The sequence below is a fragment of the Capra hircus genome, chromosome 2 (assembly GCF_001704415.2).
Source record: "Capra hircus breed San Clemente chromosome 2, ASM170441v1, whole genome shotgun sequence".
Lineage (NCBI taxonomy): Eukaryota > Metazoa > Chordata > Mammalia > Artiodactyla > Bovidae > Capra > Capra hircus.
The window spans coordinates 130,503,878-130,529,429 of NC_030809.1; the positions used below are offsets into that span (position 1 = coordinate 130,503,878).

The 25,552-nt window shown below is 41.6% G+C and overlaps 1 protein-coding gene across 1 annotated transcript in view; it reads right to left on the reverse strand.

Moving 5' to 3' along the window:
- HIBCH (3-hydroxyisobutyryl-CoA hydrolase) overlaps positions 1-25,552 on the reverse strand; it is a 112,316-nt gene that overhangs the window by 81,190 nt on the left and 5,574 nt on the right. Inside the window, exons 2-3 of the mRNA XM_005675847.3 lie at positions 19,025-19,067; positions 238-378 (exon numbers count right to left, since the gene is read on the reverse strand). Of these exons, the coding sequence (XP_005675904.1) occupies positions 238-378; positions 19,025-19,067 (184 nt within the window). The remainder of the gene's footprint in view (positions 1-237; positions 379-19,024; positions 19,068-25,552) is intronic.

The window sequence follows — 25,552 nt, forward strand, 5'->3', positions numbered from 1 at the left end:
ACCAGAACCTGGAGCCACGTTCAAGCGGAATAGAGTGTCTTATGCAGCAATGAACTCCCTGTCACTAGGGATGCTCCAGGACAACCACTGAGGAAAGAACTGAGGACTCCAGAAGCAATGGGCCTTGGGCACTGCACCCATACACTGAAGCGATTCTGTGGGAGAAAACACTAGGAAAGTTCTATAAAGACACGCTTTTAAAAGGATCCGTATGACTGCTTCAAGAAAATGACAAACCTTTAGCTGTGCGTAAATCTGCCGGATCATACCAAGAGTCAGTGTATTCAGAAACCTTGGTCTGTTTAGTGTTATCACTCCTGCACAACCTTTTCTTTCCAACAGGACTTCTGCTGCTGCATCTGTGTGATTAGACATTTTCTGTGTAAACAAAGAATAACTTTAGGATGAAATTCTAAAGTCAACATCAACATCACACATTAAATGTAAATCTTTCACACAATGTTAAGAGCAGCTAATCAAACGGACAACTTGTTACATCTGACAAAGTGTCTTAAAGTTCTTTACACAGTATAGATAAACAATTCCAAAAAAGATTTATACCTCTTAAATCTCTTAATTTTTATTTGAGTGAACTTAGTGAATCGATTAGAACCCAGTCCTAGAATTTCTTAGACTGTGAAATACTCGTAAATCTGTATTATTGTATACCAAGAAATATGTTAGGTACTTGGAAATCAAAGATGAATACAGAGGGCAAATAATTCTGACTATAGTAGCTACCAACAACTTGGAAAAAAGGAAAAACAATGATATTTGAGCTGGACCTTGATGTACTCTAGGAAAAAAAGGAGTGAAAATCCTGGAGAGTAGCACATGCTGAAACATGAACAATGAATATCTGGTAATATTAAGATGTTTAACAGGAGTGGAATAAAGGCTGATTGAGAAAATGACAGGAAAGTAGGCAGAAAAAGTGCTTTAAGGCCAGATTATAAAGTGAGATTACAAGATCATATACAGTAGTAGTGAAGAACATGCCTAATACAGAAGTTCTTAGGGCCTCACCCAGGCTTCCCAGGCAGTTCAGTGATAAAGAATCCATCTGCCAAGGCAGGAGACTCGGGTTCGATCCCTGGATTGGGAAGATCCCCTGGAGGAGGAAATGCCAACCCACTCCAGCATTCTTGCCTGGGAAATCCCACGGACAGAGGAGCCTGATGAGCTATATATAGTCCATGGGATCATAAAGGGTCAGACCCAACCAAGTGACTAAACGACAACCAGAAGGGCCTCACACATCACGCTGAGTGAGGCAAGTGGCACATCTTGGGGTGGCGAATTTTGCTCCCCTTCAATACTCGGTGGTTCTACTTCCTTGATTAAACCCTTACTCAGACAAAAAACAGATGATAGATCAAAAAAATTGCAGTTTTCAGATACCTACACCATTCTAAATTTTAAAGTAATACAGATAAAAGTTTTCATATTATACAACATGGTACATACAAGTATTAATAAACTTTCATCTCTCGCCACACTCAATTTCTTTTTTACTTAAACCAAGTCAGACTTGCCAGTCAAAAAAAAAAAAAAAAGTTTCACTGAACAACAACATAAATTACCACCTAATATCAGAGACAATCTTAAGACTATTATTTGGCTTCAGTTCAGAGATGCTGAGACTGAAAAGATGCACCTCCTGACCTTCTAACAAGAAAAAAGGGTGAAGAGACTACAAATTAATGGCTTTTGATGAACTCAATCAGACACAGGAGGTCAGAGGGCAAACAGTCCCATAATAAAGTCTGGAGAGAGAGGTGCCTTCAGGGAGGTGTAGGACCAGTATATTTGCTTACCTCAGGCAGAAGCCCTAAGGAAGATTAACTAGAATGTCTAATGATTTGCTAGAGGTCAAGTCACCGACTCAACGGACATGAGTTTGAGCAAGCTGCAGGAGTTGGTAACGGACAGGGCACCCTGGCATGCTGCAGTCCACGGGGTTGCAAAGAGTCAGATACGACTGAGCAACTGAACTGAACTGACAGGTCAAGTGTGGGCAAATTAATAGTATGAAGTTCCTGATGGCGGGGGGTGAAGGGGTCATAATCATGTGGGGAGCTCCTACTCTTGCTGGCTTTTCCTCCTGGAAACCAATCAGGTTCTCCCAGGGAAGACTAGAGAAAGCTCCCCCGTGTGGTGGTGGCTGGGGGTGGGAAACATCAGGCACAGCTAAATCCCTTTCTCTCATCTTACACACAGAGCAAAAGGCTAAATCTGCAGGGGAAAGAGAAAGGACTTCAAAACCTTGTTCTAGGGGAGCCCTTCCACAGTGGGGAAATAGGCTGGAGGTTTACAAAATAAGAACCTTAATCCAAAGGGAGAAGCATTTCAAAACCACAGCCTCCTGACCTAAATGTTTACCACCCAGAGTTGGAGAAAAGGAACAGCAGTCAAAGGAAAAGTGAGGGAGGGAAAGGCAGCCCATTCCCAGAGGAAGGACAGGAGCACTTATGAGGACCACACCCTTGGTCTATGACTCACAGTGCCTTCCAAACATTAAGGATTAATGGGCTACAACATTAAAAGCGTGATGAACAAAAGAATATACTGATAAAAAGATACCTCACAAAGTACTGCAGTTTCAGCTTCAGCATCAGTCCTTCCAATGAATATTCAGGACTGATCTCCTTTAGGATGGACTGGTTGGATCTCCTTGCAGTCCAAGGGACTCTCAAGAGACTTCTGCAACACCACAGTTCAAAAGAATCAATTCTTTGGCGCTCAGGTTTCTTTATAGTCCAACTCTCACATACATACATGACTTCTGGAAAAACCATAGCTTTGACTAGACAGACCTTTGTCAGCAAAGTAATGTCTCTGCTTTTTAATATGCTGCTAGGTTGGTCATAGCTTTTCTTTCAAGGAGCAAGTGTCTTTTAATTTCATGGATATAGTCATTATCTGCAGTGATTTGGGAGCGCAAAAAAATAGTCTGTCACTGCTTCCATTGCTTTCCCATCTATTTGCCATGAAGTGATGGGACCAGATGCCATGGTCTTAGTTTTTTGAATCTTGAGTTTTAAGCCAGCTTTCTCACTCTCTTTCACTTTCATCAAGAGGCTCTTTAGTTCTTTTTTGTTTTCTGCCATAAGGGTGGTGTTATATGCATATCTGAGGTTACTGATATTTCTCCCGGCAATCTTGATCCCAGCTTGTGCTTCATCCAGCCCAGCATTTTGCATGATTTACTCTGTATATAAGTTAAATAAGCAGGGTGGTAATATACAGCCTTGATGTACTCCTTTCCCAATTTGGAACCAGTCTGTTGTTCCATGTCCAGTTCTAACTTGCTTCCTGACCTGCACACGGATTTCTCAAGAGGCAGGTCAGGTGGTCTGGTACTCCCTTCTCTTGAAGAATTTTCCACAGTTTGTTGTGATCCACATAGTAAAAGGCTTTGGCATAGTCAATAAAGCAAAGGAGATGTTTGTCTGGAATTATCTTGCTTTTTTGATGATCCAATGGATGTTGGCAATTTGACCGCTGGTTCCTCTGCCTTTTCTAAGTCCAGCTTGAACATCTGGAAGTTCATGGTTCACATGCTGTTGAAGACTATTTTGGAGAATTTTGAGCATTACTTTACTAGCATGTGAAATGAGTGCAATTGTGCAGCAGTTTGAGCATTCTTTGGCATTGCCTTTCTTTGGGACTGAAATGAAAACTGATCTTTCCCAGTCTTGTGGCCCCTGCTGGGTTTTCCAGATTTGCTGGCATATTGAGTGCAGCACTTTCACAGCATCGTCTTTTAGGATTTGAAAGAGCTAACTGGAATTCCACACCTCCACGAGCTTTGTTTGTAGTGATGCTTCCTAAAGCCCACTTGACTTCGCATTCTAGGATGTCTGGCTCTAGTTGAGTGATCACACCATCATGGTTGTCTGAGTCATTAAGATCTTTTTTGTACAGTTCTTCTGTGTATTCTTGCCACCTCTTTTTAATATCTTCTGCTTCTATTAGGTCCATACCATTCCTGGTAAAGACTAAAGATCTCTTCAAGAAAATTAGAGATACCAAGGGAACATTTCTTGCAAAGCTGGTTAGGGAACAAGATACTAAATGCTGCAACTAAGAGTTCACAAGCTGCAACTAAAAATCTGGCATGCCACAATGAAGATCAAAGATCCTGTGTACCACAACTTAAGACCCCATGCAGCCAAATAAAAATGGAATAAATATTTTTTTTAAAAATCAATGGGAGAGATGAGATGATCTCACCCACAGAAGAATTTAAATAATTTATGGAAATCTGCCTTCCAGAAGGTAAAGCATAGTCCCCCTCACCTTCCGAGTGTGGGCTGAACTTACTGACATGCTTCCAAATACAGAGTAGAAAAGGGAAAAAAACAGTAACTTCAGAGAGCAGTGAAAGTTGCTCAGTCATGTCCAAGTCTTTGTGATCCCATGGACTGTACAGTTCATGGAATTCTCCAGACTAGAATACTGGAGGGGGTAGCCTTTCCCTTCTCCAGAGGATCTTCCCAACCCAGAGACTGAACTCAGGTCTTCCACATTGCAGGCGTATTCTTTAGCAGCTGAGCCACCAAGGAAGGCCAAGAATACTGGAATGGGTAGCCTATCCCTTCGCCAGCGGATCTTCCTGACCCAGGAATCAAACCAGGGTCTCTGGCATTGCAGGCAGATTCTTTACCAGCTGAGCTACTGACAAATACCACCTTAACTATCTGATAAAGGTCAGCATCACCAGCTGTCATGAGGATGCCATGTACTCCCTGAGGCATATGTCAAAACCCTCAGATAGTCCCTGATATGTGATGAGAAGGTGGCTTTCCTTTGTAATATTCTTTCCATAAACTTTTAACTGTAGTCTAACTATTAAAAAACAAACAGCAACAATAGATGCAAGCCAAGATTAGAGACTATTCTACAGGCTACCAGACAGTGTTCCTCCTAACTGCCATGGTCATGAAAAATAAGGAAAGACTGATTAAGTGCACAAATTGGAAGACTAAGAAGACACAACAAAGAAAAGCCAGGCGATATCCTGGACTGGATTCTGCAACAGAAAATTAACGGAAAAACTGGTGAAATCCAAACAAAGTCCAAAATTAATACCAACACTAATATTGCAATGTTCTTAATTTTGACAAGTGTAACACAGCAACTATATTCCTTTGCTAGGGCTGTTATAACAAAGCACCACAGACAAAGTCTAGGCTTAAACAGAAATTTACTGTGTGGAGGCTAGAAGGCTGAAATCAAGCTGTCAGCAGGACCAAACCTCCTCTGAAGTCGCTAGGGAAGGACCTGTTCTAGGCCTCTCTCCTAGCTTCTGGTAATTCCTTGGCTTGTCACAGCATAACTCCAATATTCACATGGCATTCTCCTGTGTATATCTCCAAATTTTCCCTTTATATAAGGACAACTGGAGGACAGAGGAGCCTGGCGTGCTGCAGTCCACGGGGACGCAAAGAGTAGGACACGACGTAGTGACTGAACAACAACAAGGGCAACATAAGGACAAGCGATCCTGAATTACTCCAGTAATTCCTACTCCGGTACGATCTCGTTTTAACTAATTACACCTGCAGTGACCTGACTGGCTGTTGGGAAAAGCCATCCACTGCGGGTCCTGAGGTTTCCCTGCACTTTATTGCTGTATGTCATGTACCCAAGGGCCTGACTGCTCTGCTCCTGGGTCATTTTTCAGAGCTGTATTTGCTGTGAGAAAAACTGAAGAAAAGGTAGTGTCCCTCTGGGACAGACAGTAGCTTGCTTACGGCATGTTACAGACTGGCAGGTTCCCCCAAGTTCAGTACCACTGTCTTGTAATGCAATTCACTGCATATGAACTCATTCATTTGGGCCTTCTGCCACCCGTGGAGCTTGGGGAGCAAGGGGAACCAGAACTAACCTGAAGCTCAACGCTGCTCGTTGGGTCACTAATAATGATGTTCTCTATCTCTAACTCAAGAGTTTCGTATCTTTTCCCAGCATCCATGGAACACTAACAGGCTAACTACTAGTTACCAGACTAAAACCTATCCCAAACTCTGTTATCTAGCCAGCTTCACTTGCCCCAGCCTGATCACAGACTCCTTCCCTTCAAAAGTAACAACTGCCTTGGTTTCTACGATAAACACAAAATATACATTCATAAACGTCATCTGTTCATTTTTTAAAAGTGGGTGTATCTTTTGAGTCTTAAAATCTCAAGTTCAGCCTCCATCCCTTTGTTTCCTCTACTGTTTGCTGCAGGGGAGGGAGAAGAGCATTGCATTTCAGTTCACTTCAGTTCAGTTCAGTTCAGTCGCTCAGTCTCGTCTGACTCTTTGCGACCCCATGAATCGCAGCACGCCAGGCCTCCCTGTCCATCACCAACTCCCAGAGTTCACTCAGACTGACGTCCATCGAGTCAGTGATGCCATACAGCCATCTCACCCTCTGTCGTCCCCTTCTCCTCCTGCCCCCAATCCCTCCCAGCATCAGAGTCTTTTCCAATGAGTCAGCTCTTCGCATGAGGTGGCCAAAGTACTGGAGTTTCAGCTTTAGCATCATTCCTTCCAAAGAAATCCCAGGGCTAATCTCCTTCAGAATGGACTGGTTGGATCTCCTTGCAGTCCAAGGGACTCTCAAGAGTCTTCTCCAACACCACAGTTCAAAAGCATCAATTCTTCGGCGCTCAGCCTTCTTCACAGTCCAACTCTCACATCCATACATGACCACAGGAAAAACCATAGCCTTGACTATATTTCCTAGTATGCATTTTGCCAATTGCACACTCATGCTACCCACTTATTTTTAACAGTTGTTCATTCTCAATTATGGTTTAGTCAGTCCCCTACTGATCAACACTGTGCCGAATTTTTTACTGTTGCTATTACAGTGATGCAGGAATATCTTTAAACATGGACTTTCCAGCACTTAGGTGAAGTATTTTTGCAGGACATTTACAGAGGGTCAAACTTCGAACAAAGAATATTACAAAATCTTCTGTTAAAAGCCACTAGAATGATGACCCCAGTATCAGGGTCTTTTCAAATGAGTCAGTTCTTCGCATTGGGTGGCCAAAGTATTGGAGCTTCAGCATCAGTCTTTCCAATGTATATTCAGGACTGACTTCCTTTAGGATTGACTGGTTTGATCTCCTTGCAGTCCAAGGGACTCTCAAGAGTCTCCTCCAAAACCACAGTTCAAAAGCATCAATTCTTCAGCACTCAGCTTTCTTTATGGTCCAACTCTTACATCCATACATGACCACTGGAAAACCTTTGTCGGCAAAGTAATGTCTCTGCTTTGCTGTCTAGGTTGGTCATAGCTTTTTTTCCAAGGAGCCCGCATCTTTTAATTTCATGGCTGCAGTCACCATCTGCAATGATTCTGGAGCCTAAGAAAATAAAATCTGTGACTGTTTCCATTGTTTCCCCATCTATTTCCCATGAAGTGATAGGACCGGATGCCATGATCTTTGTTTTTTGAGTGTTGAGTTTTAAGCCAGCTTTTTCACTATCCTCTTTCACTTTCATCAAGAGGCTCTTTAGTTCTTCTTCACTTTCTGCCATAAAGGTGGTGTCATCTGCATATCTGAGGTTATTAATATTTCTCCTCACATTCTGATTCCAGTTTGTGCTTCATCCAGCCGGCATTTCTCATGATATACTCTGCATATAAGTTAAATACAGGGTGACAATATACAGCCTTGACGTACTCCTTTTCCTATTTGGAACCAGTCTGTTGTTCCATGTCCAGTTCTAACTGTTGCTTCTTGACCTTTATAGAGGTTTCTCAAGAGGCAGGTAAGGTCCATCTAATATCTCTGAAGGGTCAAAAGGAATGTCACACTATTATCACAAGTCAGTTCTATCCATTTCTCATAACTCTGCCTGATGTTCTGCCATCAATGACATATTTCCATCATTCCAGTATGAAGTCAAAAGGGCTCTTACTCCTGGAGTCATTAGCTCTTTAAAAGGGTCACAGAAGGACTTCTTGGGATACAGCCTCCCTATTTCTGTGTGCATATGTGCTCAGTCACATGTGCATATGTGAACTCTGCGACTCCATGGGCAACAGCCTATGAGACTCCTCTGTCCACGGAATTTTCCAGGCAAGAATGCTGGAGTGGTTGCCATTTCCTTCTCCAGGGGATCTTCCCGACCCAGAGATCAAACTCATGTCTCCTGCATTGGCATGCAGATTCTTTACCACTGTGCCACTTGGGAAGCTCCTCTCCCCCCAGATCTGAGGACATGTAAAAACCAACACTGGTACCTAGAACCATTCAGCCCTCAGGCCTTGATGAGTGTCCAATTTACACTCCTTTGCTCAAAGTGGTTTATACCCCAGGTCACACAATCCCATGAAATTTGGATTGCCATGTCTTTCTATTCCACTTGTGGTGGTGGTTTAGTCACTAAGTCGTGTCTGACTCTTGCAACCCCCTGGACTGTAGCCCGCCAGACTCCTCTGTCCATGGAATTCTCCAGGCAAGAATATTCTTGGAATACCACTGGAAGTGGGTATTCCACTTATGTGCATATCTAAATATGAACCTAAATATGAAAAATAAAGTTCTTTTTCCAGGGAACTCCTCAGCCTCTGTGTAATCAGCTGACTAAAACAAACAAGGGTAAGACATTCCAGTTTTCATATGCCCATCTCCACTTAGGCTGGATGGAGAAACACGCTGCAATGGTTAAACTCAGTGCCCACTCCACCACAGGCTAGAGTGCAGTAGGCAGTTATGGAGCCAGATAGCCTGGATTCAAACCCCACCTCCTACTTCTGCGGCACGGACACTGGGGCACACTACTTAGCCTCTTGTTCCCTCTGATGCTGACCCAGTAAACAGAGATAAGGCCATAGTCTGTTTATCAAAACTCCTTGGGCCCAGATGCAATTCAAAATTCAGAAAATTTTCTAGACTTTGGAAAGGTAAAAGTACATATCACATAGAGTCTGGGTCAGTACACTGTAACCAAATGCTTTACTACTTCTGCACCAAACCATGGATATTTACACTAGTTAGGATAAAGACAGTTCTAATGAGGTGGATGAAACTGGAGCCTATTATACAGAGGAAAGAAAAACACCAATATAGTATACTAATGCATGTATATGGGATTTAAAAAGATGGTAACGATAACCCTGTATGCGAGACAGCAAAAGAGACACAGATGCATAGAGCAGTCTTTTGGACTCTGTGGGAGAAGGCGAGGGTGGGATGATTTGGGAGAATGGCATTGAAACATGTATGTTATCATATGTGAAACAGATCGCCAGTCCAGGTTCAATGCATGAGACAGGGCACTCAGGGCTGGTGCACTGGGATGACCCAGAGGGATGGGATGGGGAGGGAGGTGGGAGGGGTGATTCAGGATGGGGAAGACATGTACACCCATGGCTGATTCATGTCAATGTATGGCAAAACTAATACAATATTGTAAAGTAATTAGCCTCCAATTAAAATAAATAAATAAATATTTTTAAAAAAGGATAGAGACAAAAAGAGTTTCAAAAGTATGTTCCATATTTTGCCACTGTGGGGAAACTAACAAGACGGCCCCAGTCAGGCTCTCTCACCCGCTGTTCTCACCCCCTCTCGCCCCGTGTTCTGTAAACAATGACTTTACGTGGTTGTGTAAGGGCTGAGATCACTTATAGCCCTGTGCATGCACGTCACAGGTACTCACTTGGTTGCGGGCCAGCATGTGCGGTACAGCTGTGTGAGTTTCACCGTGAAAGCCCTGCCTGCTGCTGCACTGGGGCTACACTGGAGCAACGTCATGATGATGTTATGTGAGTCATGTGAGTCTGTTACGGTTATGCTATGGTTATGTTGTGGCTGCTACGGCTGCTGCATCAGCCAGGAGACAGGCTGTGTTATGGCTGCTGTGCCAGCCAGGGGAGAATAAACATGTCTGCAGTTCCTACAGCTCCTCGAGTCTCCCTCCAGGCTCTTAACTCATGCCTTGCCTACCCTGGGTTCAGCAAACAGCGAAGACAGTGTGAACAGCAAGACAACTGGTGTCAGGAACAGGATGAAGAGCAATAAATTGGTGTAGTTGACAAAATACCCAGCAGGGAGAGGAGCCTGAGGCTCCACATAAGAAGAGGCGGCAGGGTACCCAGAAGGGAGAAGAGCCTGAGGCTCCACTGGATGTAGGAAGACCGTGGCCATCTCATAGCATGCGGTACTGTGTGGCTGCGATCCTCTTGGTGTGGGCTCCAGTGGAAGACCGCGAAGTGGTGGACTGTTCCCTGGACAGCACTGGAAAGGTGAACAGGCGATGAGTTCCCCTCTGCTGCACAAGGCAGCACGGACTGCCACTGGCACCGTACAGTGGATCCTCCTGGCTGCCCTGAAGGCCAATATGGAGAGTGCTCTCCATGATGCCACTCCAGTGTGCAATATGCAGAGATGCTTGGAAGAAGTGTACTGGCATTGCAGCAAGAATCCCGTGGCCCCGGGGAACCCAGCATCTCTGACAGTGAGGCGGTAAGTGACAGTGGTGATGAACGCTGTGAGACTGCGGGTCTCCACTTGGCAGTGAGGCCCGTTGTACGGCAGAAAGAGAAGCATGAGCAGTCTGTGACCTGGGCTGGGGGCATCCTCAAGCAGGCTCCAATGTGACTGAGTTAATGAGGTATCCACCGTATACTCAGGTCAAGCTGGTTGACTTGGGTAAGCAGTTTCAACAAATGCACAGGAAACCCTTGGCAGTATGGATGGCTTTTGCAACTCGGGGACACCAGGGTAGATGGTATCTTGTGTTCCGGGCACAAGGTAGAACAGCTGGCATCTATAACCACTCACCCCTCGTTGAGACAAAGGCTACAGAAGGCTAGGTGGCTCACGCAGGGTGCACCTCACCAAGCACACACCCTGACGGAATGGATTAACGCTGCCATCTGTACCATGTGGTCGAACGCGGGAGCGCTCCGGATACCCTAAGAAGCATCCCTATGCTGAGTTGACCCACGTGGCAAGAGAACTGGGCATGATGCAGCAGGTATCTAACCCAAATGCTGAGGCCTAGATGATGAGCATTTTACTGGTGGCATTCGAGATGCCATTTTGAACAATGCCCCATCTACCACTTTGGACCCCTGACTGCTATTCTTGTACCCTATGTGGGATGTCCCATCTATGCGGTGACCTCAGTGGTGGCTAGCTTGGGAGAAATAGAGGGATGGCCACAGGCACAGGGGATTAGAAGTGTGAGGACCCTGAAGGGGGCCCAAACTGATAACAGCCCCACCCAGGTGATGAGAATGCAAATGTGGGCTGATCTGCTAGTAGCAGGAGCTGACAGAAATAAAACTGATAGCCCAGAGAGCTATGGAGGCAACTGAGACTGAAGGAGAAGTTTACCAAGTTCGGGAAGCACCCACAGCAAGAGATACAGGTAGTTCGGCTAGAAGATTACATGCACCCAACATGTACCTTTAGATGACGCCCTTTTTCACTTTGAATAGGGCTCAGATCAAGGCACCCTCCTGAGCCCAAACAGGGACTAGAGGCCCCATGTAGAACTTGCAATTCACTGGTCACTAGCTAGTATACAAAGAGTAATGGCCCTGGGTGACACGGGTGCTGAATGCAGCCTTGTTTATGGCAAGCCAGAGCAGTTTCCCATTCCTAACGCATACACTGATGGCTATGGCAGTCAAATGATGCAGATTTAGAACAGTGTACCGCAAAGGCCATGTCCTGTGATACAGATCGTACTACAAAGGCTGTGTCCTCTGATACAGATCGTACTGTAAAGGCTGTGTCCTGTGATATAGATTTAGAACAGTGTACTGCAAAGGCCATGTCCTGTGATACAGATCGTACTGCAAAGGCTGTGTCCTCTGATATAGATCGTACTGCAAAGGCTGTGTCCTCTGATATAGATCGTACTGCAAAGGCTGTGTCCTGTGATACAGATCGTACTGCAAAGGCTGTGTCCTCTGATACAGATCGTACTGCAAAGGCTGTGTCCTCTGATACAGATCGTACTGCAAAGGCTGTGTCCTGTGATGTAGATCGTACTGCAAAGGCCATGTCCTGTGATACAGATCGTACTGCAAAGGCTGCGTCCTGTGATATAGGTTTAGTAGAACAGTGTACTGTGAAGGCTGTGACCTGTGATGTAGATTTAGTAGAATAGTGCACTGCAAAGGCTGTGTCCTGTGATACAGGTCGTACTGTAAAGGCTGTGTCCTGTGATACAGGTCGTACTGTAAAGGCTGTGTCCTGTGATACAGGTCATACTGTAAAGGCTGTGTCCTGTCATGTGCTACTAACTTCTGATTCTCTTGCAAATTTAGAACAGTGTGAAAGCATTTGGAATCATGTGGGTGGTCCATGAATACCACAAAAAAAAATCCCCTCCCAGAAGGGGTGGGCCTGGAGCCTATGGGAGAGGTTTGTGGATCCTTAATAAAAAAAAAAAAAAAAAAAACCAGCAGACATGGAGTTGCTCCTGTGAAGGCTTTCCTGAAATCTCACAAGGACAGATGGTGGACTGGACTTGGCCAAGGAAGAAAACGGCACTCCACACGCAGTGGGTGGCTCTTCTTAGCCCCATTGAGGGCAAGGACTGCAACATGAGTTCCAGGTGATACCCGGCACTGGATTTTCTATGTTTGGGGGATATAACTGTTGTTATAGCTACTGCTTTTGGGAGATGTAAATTCAAAGATTAGCATTACTTGTCAAGGGAATATCGCGGAAGATGGACTGTGGATAGATTGTGATGTGAGAGACCCTGAAGGGGTGAATGTGGTTTAGTCTCTAAGTCATGTCCAACTCCTGTGACCCCATGGATTATAGCCTGAAGAGGTGGAATGTGGAGAAATTAACAAGATGGCACGAGTCAGGCCCTCTCACCTCACGTTCTGTAGACAATGACTTTGCATGGTATGTAACAGCTGAGATTGCTTATGGTACTGCGCAGGCGCATCACGAGGTACTCACCTGGTCGCAGGCTAGTGTGTGCGGTACACCTGTATGAGCTTCACCATGAAAGCCCCAGCTGCTGCTGCTTATTGGGGCTATACTGGAGTGACATCACGGTTATGTTTTATGTAAGGTCACAGCTGCGTTCTGGTTATGTTACGGCTGCTGCTATGACTGCTGCATCAGCCAGAAGAGAGGCTGTGTTATGGCTGCCGTGCCAGCCGGGAAAGAATAAATGTGTCTGCAGTTCCTGTGGCTTCCTGAGTCTCCTTCCAGTCTCTTAGCGTGTGCCTTGCATACCCTGGGTTCAGCGATCACAGCGTGAACAGCAAGACAGCCACCAAATGCATTGACCACAAACATCCACAAACGTTTGATTTTGAGGTTTCAGAACTACAGATGAAAGATCGGTAGTATCTATCCCATAAGACTATGAGAATCAACTGAACTATTAATAATAAGTATCAGTACTTTGAATAGCACCTGCCATACCATAAGTGCTGCATCAGAGGGGCTTGTCATTTTTATGTGCAAGGTGTTTGTCAGGTTGTGTGAGAGGGTATCTTAGCCCATTCAGGCTGCTATAACAAAAACACCATAGACTGCATAGCTTATAGAGCATTTGATTCTCACAATTCTGGAGGCTGGGAAGTCAAGATCAAGATGCCTGCAGATTCAGTGTCTGGTGAAGTCTCACTCCCCAGTTCATACATCGATGGCTGTCTTCTCACTGCATCCTTCCTCGGAAGGCAGAAGAGGGGAGGGAGCTCTCTGGTGTTTCCTTTATAAAGGTACTGAGTCATTCATGAGAACTCTGCCTTCCTGACCTAATCACCTCTTAAAGGCCCCATCTCCAAATATCAACACACTGTTATAGGAGTCCCAGAAGAAGAAGACAAAAAGAAACACCATGAGAAAATCCTTAAGGAGGTAATAGTTGAAAAATTCCCTAAAATGGGGAAGGAAATAATCACCCAAGTCCAAGACACACAGAGAGTTCCAAATAGGATAAACCCAAGGCGAAACACCCCAAGACACATATTAATCAAATTAACAAAGATCAAACACAAAGAACAAATATTAAAAGCAGCAAGGGAAAAACAACAAATAACACACAAGGGGATTCCCATAAGGATAACAGCTGATCTTTCAACAGAAACTCTTCAGGCCAGGAGGGAATGGCAAGACATACTTAAAGTGATGAAAGAAAATAACCTACAGCCCAGATTACTGTACCCAGCAAGGATCTCATTCAAATACGAAGGAGAAATCAAAAGCTTTACAGACAAGCAAAAGCTGAGAGAATTCAGCACCACCAAACCAGCTCTCCAACAAATTCTAAAAGATATTTTCTAGACAGGAAACACAAAAATGGTGTATAAACCTGAACCCAAAACAATAAAGTAAATGGTAACGGGATCATACTTATCAATAATTACCTTAAACGTAAATGGGTTGAATGCCCCAACCAAAAGACAAAGATTGGCTGAATGGATACAAAAACAAGACCCCTCTATATGCTGCTTACAAGAGACCCACCTCAAACAAGGGACACATACAGACTGAAAGTGAAGGGCTGGAAAAAGATATTCCACGCAAATAGAGACCAAAAGAAAGCAGGAGTGGCAATACTCATATCCGATAAAATAGACTTTAAAACAAAGGCTGTGAAAAGAGATAAAGAAGGCCACTACATAATGATCAAAGGATCAATCCAAGAAGAAGATATAACAATTATAAATATATATGCACCCAATATAGGAGCACCGCAATATGTAAGACAAATGCTAACAAGTATGAAAGGGGAAATTAACAATAACACAATAATAGTGGGAGACTTTAATACCCCACTCACACCTATGGACAGATCAACTAACCAGAAAATTAACAAGGAAACACAAACTTTAAACGATACAATGGACCAGTTAGACCTAATTGATATCTATAGGACATTTCACCCCAAAACAATGAATTTCACCCTTTTCTCAAGTGCTCATGGAACCTTCTCTAGGATAGATCACATCCTGGGCCATAAATCTAACCTTGATAAATTTAAAAAAATCAAAATCATTCCAACCATCTTTTCTGACCATAATGCATTAAGATTAGATCTCAATTACAGAAGAAAAACTATTAAAAATTCCAACATATGGAGGTTGAACAACACACTTCTGAATAACCAACAAATCACAGAAGAAATCAAAAAAGAAATCAAAATATGCACAGAAACTAATGAAAATGAAAACACAACAACCCAAAACCTGTGGGACATTATAAAAGCAGTGCTAAGAGGAAAGCTCATAGCACTACAGGCATACCTCAAGAAACAAGAAAAAAGTCAAATAAATAACCTAACTCTACACCTAAAGCAACTAGAAAAGGAAGAACTGGAGAACCCCAGAGTTAGTAGAAGGAAAGAAATCTTAAAAATTAGGGAAGAAATAAATGCAAAAGAAACAAAAGAGACCATAGCAAAAATCAACAAAGCCAAAACCTGGTTCTTTGAAAGAATAAATAAAATTGACAAACCATTAGCCAGACTCATCAAGAAGCAAAGAGAGAAAAATCAAATCAATAAAATTAGAAATGAAAATGGAGAGATCACAACAGACAACACAGAAATACAAAGGATCATAAGAGACTACTATCAGCAATTATATGCCAATAAAAGGGACAATGTGGAAGAAATGGACAAATTCTTAGAAAAGTACAATATTCCAAAACTGAACCAGGAAGAAACAGAAAATCTTAACAGACCCATCACAAGCACGGAAATTGAAACTGTAATCAGAAATCTTCAGCAAACAAAAGCCCAGGTCCAGACGGCTTCACAGCTGAATTCTACCAAAAATTTCGAGAAGAGCTAACACCTATTCTACTCAAACTCTTCCAGAAAATTGCAGAGGAAGGTAAACTTCCAAACTCATTCTGTGAGGCCACCATCACCCTAATACCAAAACCTGACAAAGATACTACAAAAAGATGCAAAAATCCTCAATAAAATTCTAGCAATCAGAATCCAACAACACATTAAAAAGATCATACACCATGACCAAGTGGGCTTTATCCCAGGGATGCAAGGATTCTTCAATATCCGCAAATCAATCAATGTAATTCACCACATTAACAAATTGAAAAATAAAAGCTATATGATTATCTCAATAGATGCAGAGAAGGCCTTTAACAAAATTCAACATCCATTTATGATAAAAACTCTACAAAAAGCAGGAATAGAAGGAACATACATCAACATAATAAAAGCTATATATGACAAACCCACAGCAAACATTATCCTCAATGGTGAAAAATTGAAAGCATTTCCCCGTAAAGTCAGGAATAAGACAAGGGTGCCCACTTTCACCGCTACTATTCAACACAGTTCTGGAAGTTTTGGCCACAGCAATCAGAGCAGAAAAAGAAATAAAAAGGAATCCAAATTGGAAAAGAAGAAGTAAAACTCTCATTGTTTGCAGATGACATGATCCTCTACATAGAAAACCCTAAAGACTCCACCAGAAAATTACTAGAGCTAATCAATGAATATAGTAAAGTTGCAGGATATAAAATCAACAAACAGAAATCCCTTGCATTCCTATACACGAATAATGAGAAAGTAGAAAAAGAAATTAAGGAAACAATTCCATTCACCATTGCAATGAAAAGAATAAAATACTTAGGAATATATCTACCTAAAGAAACTAAAGACCTATATATAGAAAACTATAAAACACTGATGAAAGAAATCAAAGAGGACACTAATAGATGGAGAAATATACCATGTTCGTGGATCAGAATAATCAATATAGTGAAAATGAGTATACTACCCAAAGCAATTTACAAATTCAATGCAATCCCTATCAAACCAGCCACTATTTTTCACAGAACTAGAACAAATAATTTCAAGATTTGTATGGAAATACAAAAAACCTCGACTAGCCAAAGCAATCTTGAGAAAGAAGAATGGAACTGGAGGAATCAACCTGCCTGACTTCAGGCTCTACTACAAAGCCACAGTCATCAAGACAGTATGGTACTGGCACAAAGACAGACATATACATCAATGGAACAAAATAGAAAGCCCAGAGATAAATCCACACACATATGGACACCTTATCTTTGACAAAGGAGGCAAGAATATACAATGGAGTAAAGACAATCTCTTTAACAAGTGGTGCTGGGAAAACTGGTCAACCACTTGTAAAAGAATGAAACTAGATCACTTTCTAACACCGCACACGAAATAAACTCAAAATGGATTAAAGATCTAAATGTAAGACCAGAAACTATAAAACTCCTAGAGGAGAACATAGGCAAAACACTCTCAGACATAACTCACAGCAGGATCCTCCTGATCCACCTCCCAGAATTCTGGAAATAAAAGCAAAAATAAATAAATGGGATCTAATTAAAATTAAAAGCTTCTGCACAACAAAGGAAACTATAAGCAAGGTGAAAAGACAGCCTTCTGAATGGGAGAAAATAATCGCAAATGAAACAACTGACAAACAACTAATCTCAAAAATATACAAGCAACTTATGCAACTCAATGCCAGAAAAATAAACGACCCTATCAAAAAATGGGCCAAAGATCTAAATAGACACTTCTCCAAAGAAGACATACGGATGGCTAACAAACACATGAAAAGATGCTCAACATCACTCATTATTAGAGAAATGCAAATCAAAACCACAATGAGGTACCACTTCACACCAGTCAGAATGGCTGCGATCCAAAAATCTGCAAGCAATAAATGCTGGAGAGGGTGTGGAGAAAAGGGAACCCTCCTACACTGTCGGTGGGAATGCAAACTAGTACAGCCACTATGGAGAACAGTATGGAGATTCCTTAAAAAATTGCAAATAGAACTGCCATATGACCCAGCAATCCCACTGCTGGGCATACACACTGAGGAAACCAGAATTGAAAGAGACACATGTACCCCAATGTTCATCGCAGCACTGTTTATAATAGCCAGGACATGGAAACAACCTATATGTCCATCAGCAGATGAATGGATAAGAAAGCTGTGGTACATATACACAATGGTGTATTACTCAGCCGTTAAAAAGAATACATTTGAATCAGTTCTGATGAGATGGATGAAACTGGAGCCGATTATACAGAGTGAAGTAAGCCAGAAAAAAAAAACACCAATACAGTATACTAACACATATATATGGAATTTAGAAAGATGGCAATGATGACCCTGTATGCAAGACAGCAAAAAAGACACAGATGTGTATAGCGGACTTTTGGACTCAGAGGGAGAGGGAGAGGGTGGGATGATTTGGGAGAATGGCATTGAAACATGTATACTATCATGTAAGAATCGAATCACCAGTCTATGTCCAATGCAGGATACAGCATGCTTGGGGCTGGTGCACGGGGATGACCCAGAGGGATGTTGTGGGGAGGGAGGTGGGAGGGGGGTTCATGTTTGGGATCGCATGTACACCCGTGGTGGATTCATGTCAATGTATGGCAAAACCAATACAGTATTGTAAAGTAAAATAAAGTAAAAATAAAAATTTAATTAAAAAAAAAAACAAATATCAACACACTGGCAATTAGACTCCAACATATGAATTTGGGGGGACAGATTCAGTCGATAGTGGAGATATACAAAAATGAATAAAAATCATTTCTTCCTAACAACTTGATAAACTAAGACCATCTAAGCTCTGGAAGGGTACTATTAGTACAATAGTAGTAGTAACATGTATTAAATGACCATTATATGCCAAGCACTATATTAGATTTTTAAATGAATTATTTATTATTCATAAGCACTCTAAGGTGAATACTAATATCCCCCTTTTTAAAATATCAATAAAGGAGGCTGAGAGACAGCAAGTAATCTGCCCAAGATTAAGTAGCAGATTTGTTATTTAAACCTAAGCATTCTGACTTGACCTCTTACCTATAACCTTATGCCAATTCCTACCAGTTATACGTGTCAAATTTGATACTATAAAATTGGAAATCACAGTGTACCATGGTCAACAAAATCTGCCAGTATTTCTCTACTTCCCTAACAATGACATTTTAAATTACCCATCATAGTCTAATAATGCCAGAAAAACAAAATCCAAACTTACCAAATGCTGCAGTATGATATTAGTCCTTTTATATGAATTAAACCTGAAACAAATGTAGAATACAATGAACACAGTAACGTGGATAGTCATGTTTCAGTGTATAAATACTACATTCCCTTTTGTTTGCTTTAGCTTCTTTGAACAGTTACTAGAACAAAAAAAAAAATATTTTTTAAGTTTAATTCATTCCTTGTGGTATGAACACAAAACAATACAGCCATTTTCAAAGAAATTTTGGTAGTTTCTTTAAAAACTAAACATACTCTTATCATATGACCCAGCTATTGCACTCCTTGGTATTTATCCAAATAAGCTGAAAACTTATGTCCACCTACACGTAAATGTTGATGATAGCTTTATTCATATTAGCCAAAATGTGGGTGTAACCAAGAGGTTCCTCAATAGCTGAATGGATAAACAAACTATGGCATATATATACAATGAAATACTACTCAGCAATAAAAAGAAACACTACTCCATTGGGGGGGGAAAAAAAAAAACAGAGAGGAACCTTAAAAGCACACTGCGAAGAATTGATGCTTTTGAAGTGTGGTGTTGGAGAAGACTCTTGAGAGTCCCTTGGACTGCAAGGAGATTCAACCAGTCCATTCTAAAGGAGATCAACCCTGGGAGTTCTTTGGAAGGAATGATGCTAAAGCTGAAACTCCAGTACTTTGGCCACCTCATGCGAAGAGTTGACTCACTGGAAAAGACTCTGATGCTGGGAGGGATTGAGGGCAGGAGGAGAAGGGGACGACAGAGGATAAGATGGCTGGATGGCATCTCTTGACTTGATGGATGTGAATCTGAGTGAACTCCAGGAGTTGGTGATGGACAGGGAGGCCTGGCGTGCTGCAATTCATAGGGTCGCAAAGAGTCAGACAAGACTGAGCGACTGAACTGAACTGTACTGAACTGAAGCAAAAGCACTCAATCTGAAAAGGCTATATATTGTGATCCCAAGCATAGGACATTCTGAAAACTATGGAAGGATACAGACATATTGTGTGCCCTAACATAACAAAATAGGGCACGTATTTTGCTTGAAGCTCCTCCTATATGATTCCAAAGTGCAGACAAGTTATCATTAAAATCAATACTTAATAAAAATTAATCTGAAGTGACAGATTCTAGCTTATTTAGGAGCATTGCTAAAATAAATTTCATACAGACTTTTAAAATCTGAATTATACTTACCCTAAAGCATCATTTCTAAAATTTATTTCAACTTAAAAACTTCCAGAAAGAAAAATTAAGTATCAAAAAAGTTAAGTGCTAATTTCTTTAGATCCGGAATAACACTGAACTCCTTTTTATTTTTATTTTTTTAATACTTATTTGGCTGTGCCGGTTCTTAGTTGAGGTATGTGGGAGCTAGTTTCCTGATTAGGGATCAAACCCAGGAGTTTGATCCTAGGTTTGATTGGGAACAAAGGAGTCTTAGCCACTAGACCACAGGGAAGTCCCCCAGAATAGCTGTGATGAACTTATTGACAAAACAGAAATAGAGTCACAGATGCAAGAACATTATGGTTACAGCAGAGATAGGGGAACAAATTCAGAGACTGGGACTGACATATACACTACTATATATAAAATAGATAATTAATGAGAACCTACTATTTAGACAGGGAACTCTACTCAATGATCTGTGGTGACCTACATGGGAAGGAAATCTAAAAAAGAGTAGATATATGTGTATGTATAAATGATGTACTTTGCTGTATAGCAGAAACTAACACAACATTGTAAAGCAACTATATTCCAATTTAAAAAAATTTTTTAAAGAAACTACCCCAAATTTGTTCCACCATTCCAGAAGTGAAAATTCAAGTCCACACTAAAGGGGAAAAGGTGAATAAATCAATGAAGCTCAAAAAAATTTTATTTCATTTGAAGAAAGTTAATGTAAAACTATAAAACATCAGTTCAAACCACTATGTATCACACTTACAGGTCAAAAAATCTCTGCACCAATTACTATAAAGCAAATAGAAAACAAACTTAAGTACAACTAAGTTCCCTGCCAGATTCTATACAATCTATTACTTCTATATATTCCAATTTATACTCAATTATTATTTTTAAACTGGTATTAACTTTTATAACTCAAAAATGTATCTGCATGTTCAGAGTCTCCAAGTAATTCTGAATTTATGATATTCATATTCCTTCCTATTGGCTCCCAGAGTGCCATCTGGAAGAAGGAAGAGGCATGCACATCCCAGCTACTGCTAATTTACTAATTCACTTTATAAGGCTTACTTCCTTCACATCATGGTCAACTCTGCTGCTAGCAGCAGTTGTTCCAAAAGTGGTCTCTGGGCCTACATCATCAGCTTACCTGGGAACATGTAGAAATGCAAATACTTGATCCCATCCACACCTACTGAATCAGACACTGTGCGGTAAAGCTCAGAAATCTATGTTTAACAAACCCTCCAGGTAATCCTGATACATGCTAAGGTTAAAAACAACTAAGAAGAATGAGAACCTTACCATTTAGGGAATTTTTGATTATCAAAACACACACACACACACACACACACACACACACACACACATGGGCTTACAAAATTAACTTTCAGTGAACCTGTTTAAGATGATGATATAACAAAAATAGTGCTTAATGAAGATTATTACAGCACAAATAGGCAAAGTAGAATATGAATAGAATAGAAGATCAAGTCCAAGGCCAAGTAATTCAGACATGAACTGATGAAAAGCAATTGTGGAAACAAAAGCATGATTTATGGAGTTATTATCAAGTAAAAACTCAATGGAAAATAAAGAGAATTATGCCAAAATGACCCCAAGATTTCAAGCCAGGAGAATCAGGAGAAATAGGTACTGAAAAGGTTGGAAAGGAAACCAGCTAGTTTGTAGAATGAAATATGAATTCCATTTTTAATTTCTTGAATTTGTAATGGTATAAGTAAAAATATTCAACAGTGAGTGGAGAAGAGCCTGGAGTTTGAAAGAAAAGTTAGCTAAAGACTTGTCAACAAGTCACATGCATAAACAATCACTGAGGCATACAAACCTCTCAGTTCTCTATGGGGAATAAATTAGAAAGTTGCAGCTGACAACGGTGGCCTGAAGGTGGCCTGTGCCGACAAATGTGTTGTATGGTTAGCAGGATTTTAAAATGATGAAGATTTTAAAAATCATCAAGAGATTTCACTTACAATGGGGTTTTCCAGTCTCTCCAGAAATATTAATAGTTATGGAAACACTGGGCCTAAGTTTCACAATGGAAACAATGCCCAAGGTGGAAAAGCTGCCTCCTTGAGACAGAGGGCTCTTTATTGCTCACTTGTTAATCAGTCGCTAAGTCACGTCTGACTCTTTGCAGCCCCATGGACTGTAGCCCACCAGGCTCCTCTGTCCAAGAGATTTCCCCAGGGGATCTTCCCAACCCAGGATCGAACCCAAGTCTCCTGCACTGGCAGGCAGATTCCTTACTACTGAGCCACCAGGGAAGCCCCCTCGATTGCTCACCAGTTCCCTGCTCATCCCCACTGCTGCCACCAGCCAGCACCACTCAATGCTCCCATCTGAGCATCTGCATATGAGTTTGTGATTCTTTGAACAGAAAGGAGCTATCCATGGAGTCCTTCCTTCATTGGAAGGACTGATGTTGAAGCTCCAATACTTTGGCCACCTGATTCAAAAAGCTGACTCACTGGAAAAGTTATCTCCCTGATGCTGGGAAAGATTGAGGGCAGGAGGAGAAGGGGACGACAGAGGATGAGATGGTTGGATGGCATCACCAACTCGATAGACATGAGTTTGAGCAAACTCCAGGAGTCCGACATGACTGAGTGACTAACACTCTCACTTTCAGCACAGGAAAAACAAAACTGAATCAAGTATTGAGTCTTTAAAAACAACTACATAGAAGTAAAGAGAAGTAGACCAAGAAGCAAACCAAAAGAACACCGTTCAGCAAACCACAGAGGAGACAAAGGGAATGAGTGTTACTAACAACTTAAAAGAGATCAATCTCTTTCAAGAGGCTCCCTGATCTCCCACTTCCTTCTAAACCTGGTTTTCTTTTCCTTTAAGACACTTATCAGAGCTGATAAATATTACTTCTGTTTAAATATCTGTTTTTCATCTGATCCCCCTGGATTTCAAGGACCTGAAGTAAGAACAATAAGAACAAGTAGTCTAGTTTGGCCACAGGATAAGAGAAGTGCCTAGAATACTATCTCCCAGGAGCTGTTAACAGAACAGTAAGTACCACTGAATTCATGAGGTAAACTGGGGCCAAATTGTTGAAACCGAGGCTGGGAAGTTTTTCTTTAATTCCATAGCTAAGCTCAGTTCAGTTGCTCAGTCATGTCCGACTCTTTGCAACCACATGGACTGTAGCACACCAGGCCTCCATGTCCATCACCAACTCCCAGAGTTTACTCAAACTCATGTCCATTGAGACGGTGATGCCATCCAACCATCTCATCTCCTGTCATCCCTTCTCCTCCCACCTTCAATCTTTCCCAGCATCAGGGTCTTTTCCAATGAGTCAGTTCTTCCCATCAGGTAGTCAAAGTATTGAAGTTTCAGCTTCAGCATCAGTCCTTCCAATGAATATTCAGGACTGATTTCTTTTAGATTGGACTGGTTGCAGTCCAAGGGACTCTCAAGAGTCTTCTCCAACACCACAGTTCAAAAGCATCAATTCTTCGGTACTCAGGTTTTTTCTATAGCCCAACTCTCACATCCATACATGACTACTGGAAAAACCATAGCTTTGACTAGACAGACCTTTGTTGGCAAAGTAATGTCTTTCCTTTTTTATGTACTGTCTAGGTCGGCCATAGCTTTTCTTCCAAGGAGCAAGCATCTTTTAATTTCATGCCTGCAGTCACCATCTGCAGTGATTTTGGAGCCCCCAAAAAATAAAGTGTGTCACTGTTTCCACTGTTTCCCCATCTATCTGCCATGAAGTAATGGGACCAGATGCCATGATCTTCATTTTCTGAATGTTGAGTTTTAAGCCAACTTTTTCACCCTTCTCTTTCCCTTTCATCAAAGGACTCTTTGTTCTTCACTTTCTACCATAACAGTGGTGTGATTAGCATATCTGAGGTTATTGATAATTCTCCCGGCAATCTTGATTCCAGCTTGTGCTTCATGCAGCCTGGTATTTCGCATGATATACTCTGCATATAAGTTAAATTAGCAGGGTGACAATATACAGCCTTGACGTACTCTTTTTCCTATTTGGAACTAGTCTTTTGTTCCATGTCCAGTTCTAACTGTTGCTTCCTGACCTGCATACGGATTTCTCAGGAGGCAGGTCAGGAGGCCTGGTATTTCCATCTCTTAAAGAATTTTCCAGTTTGTGGTGACCCACACAGTTAAAGGCTTTGGCATAATCAATAAAGCAGAAGTAGATATTTTTCTGGAACTCTCTTGCTTTTTCGATAATCCAACAGATGTTGGCAATTTGATCTCTGGTTCCTCTGCCTTTTCTAAATCCAGCTTGAACATCTGGGAGTTCACGGTTCACGTCCTGTTGAACTCTGGCTTGGAGAATTTTGAGCATTACTTTACTACTGTGTGAGATGGGTGGACTTGTGCAGTAGTTTGAGCATTCGTTGGCATTGCCTTTCTTTGGGACTGGAATGAAAACTGACCTATTCCAGTCCCGTGGCCACTGTTGACTCTTCCAAATTTGCTGGCATATTGAGTGCAGCACTTTCACAGCATCATCTTTCAGGATTTGAAACAGCTCAACTGGAATGCCATCACCTCCACTAGCTTTGTTCATAGTGATGCTTCCTAATGCCCACTTGACTTCACATTCCAGGATGTCTGGCTCTAAGTGAGTGATCATACCATCATGATTATCTGGGTCATGAAGATCTTTTTTTCTTTAGTTCTTCTGTGTATTCTTGCCACCTCTTCTCAATATCTTCTTCTTCTGTTAGGTCCATAACATTTCTGTCCTTTATTGAGCCTATCTTTGCATGAAATGTTCGCTGGATATCCCTAATTTTCATGAAGAGATCGTTAGTCTTTCCCATTCTATTGTTTTCATCTACTTCTTTGTACTGATATCTGAGAAAGGCTTTCTTATCTCTCCTAGCTATTCTTTGGAACTCTGCATTCAAATGGGTATCTTTCCTTTTCTCTTTCGCTTTTTACTTCTCTTCTTTTCACGGCTATTTGTAAGGCCTCCTCAGACAGCCATTTTGCTTTCTTTGCATTTCTTTTTCTTGAGGATGTTCTTGATCCCTGTCTCCTGTACAATGTCACGAACCTCCATCCGTGTTTCATCAGGCACTCTGTCTACCAGATCTAATCCCTCAAATCTATTTCCCACTTCCACTGTATAATCGTAAGGGACTTGATTTAGGTCATACTTGAATGGTCTAGTGGTTTTCCCTATTTTCTTCAATTTAAGTCTGAATTTTGCAATAAAGAGTTCATGATCTGAGCCACAGTCAGCTCCTGGTCTTGTTTTTGCTGACTGTATAGAGCTCCTCCATCTTTGGCTGCAAAGAATATAATCAATCT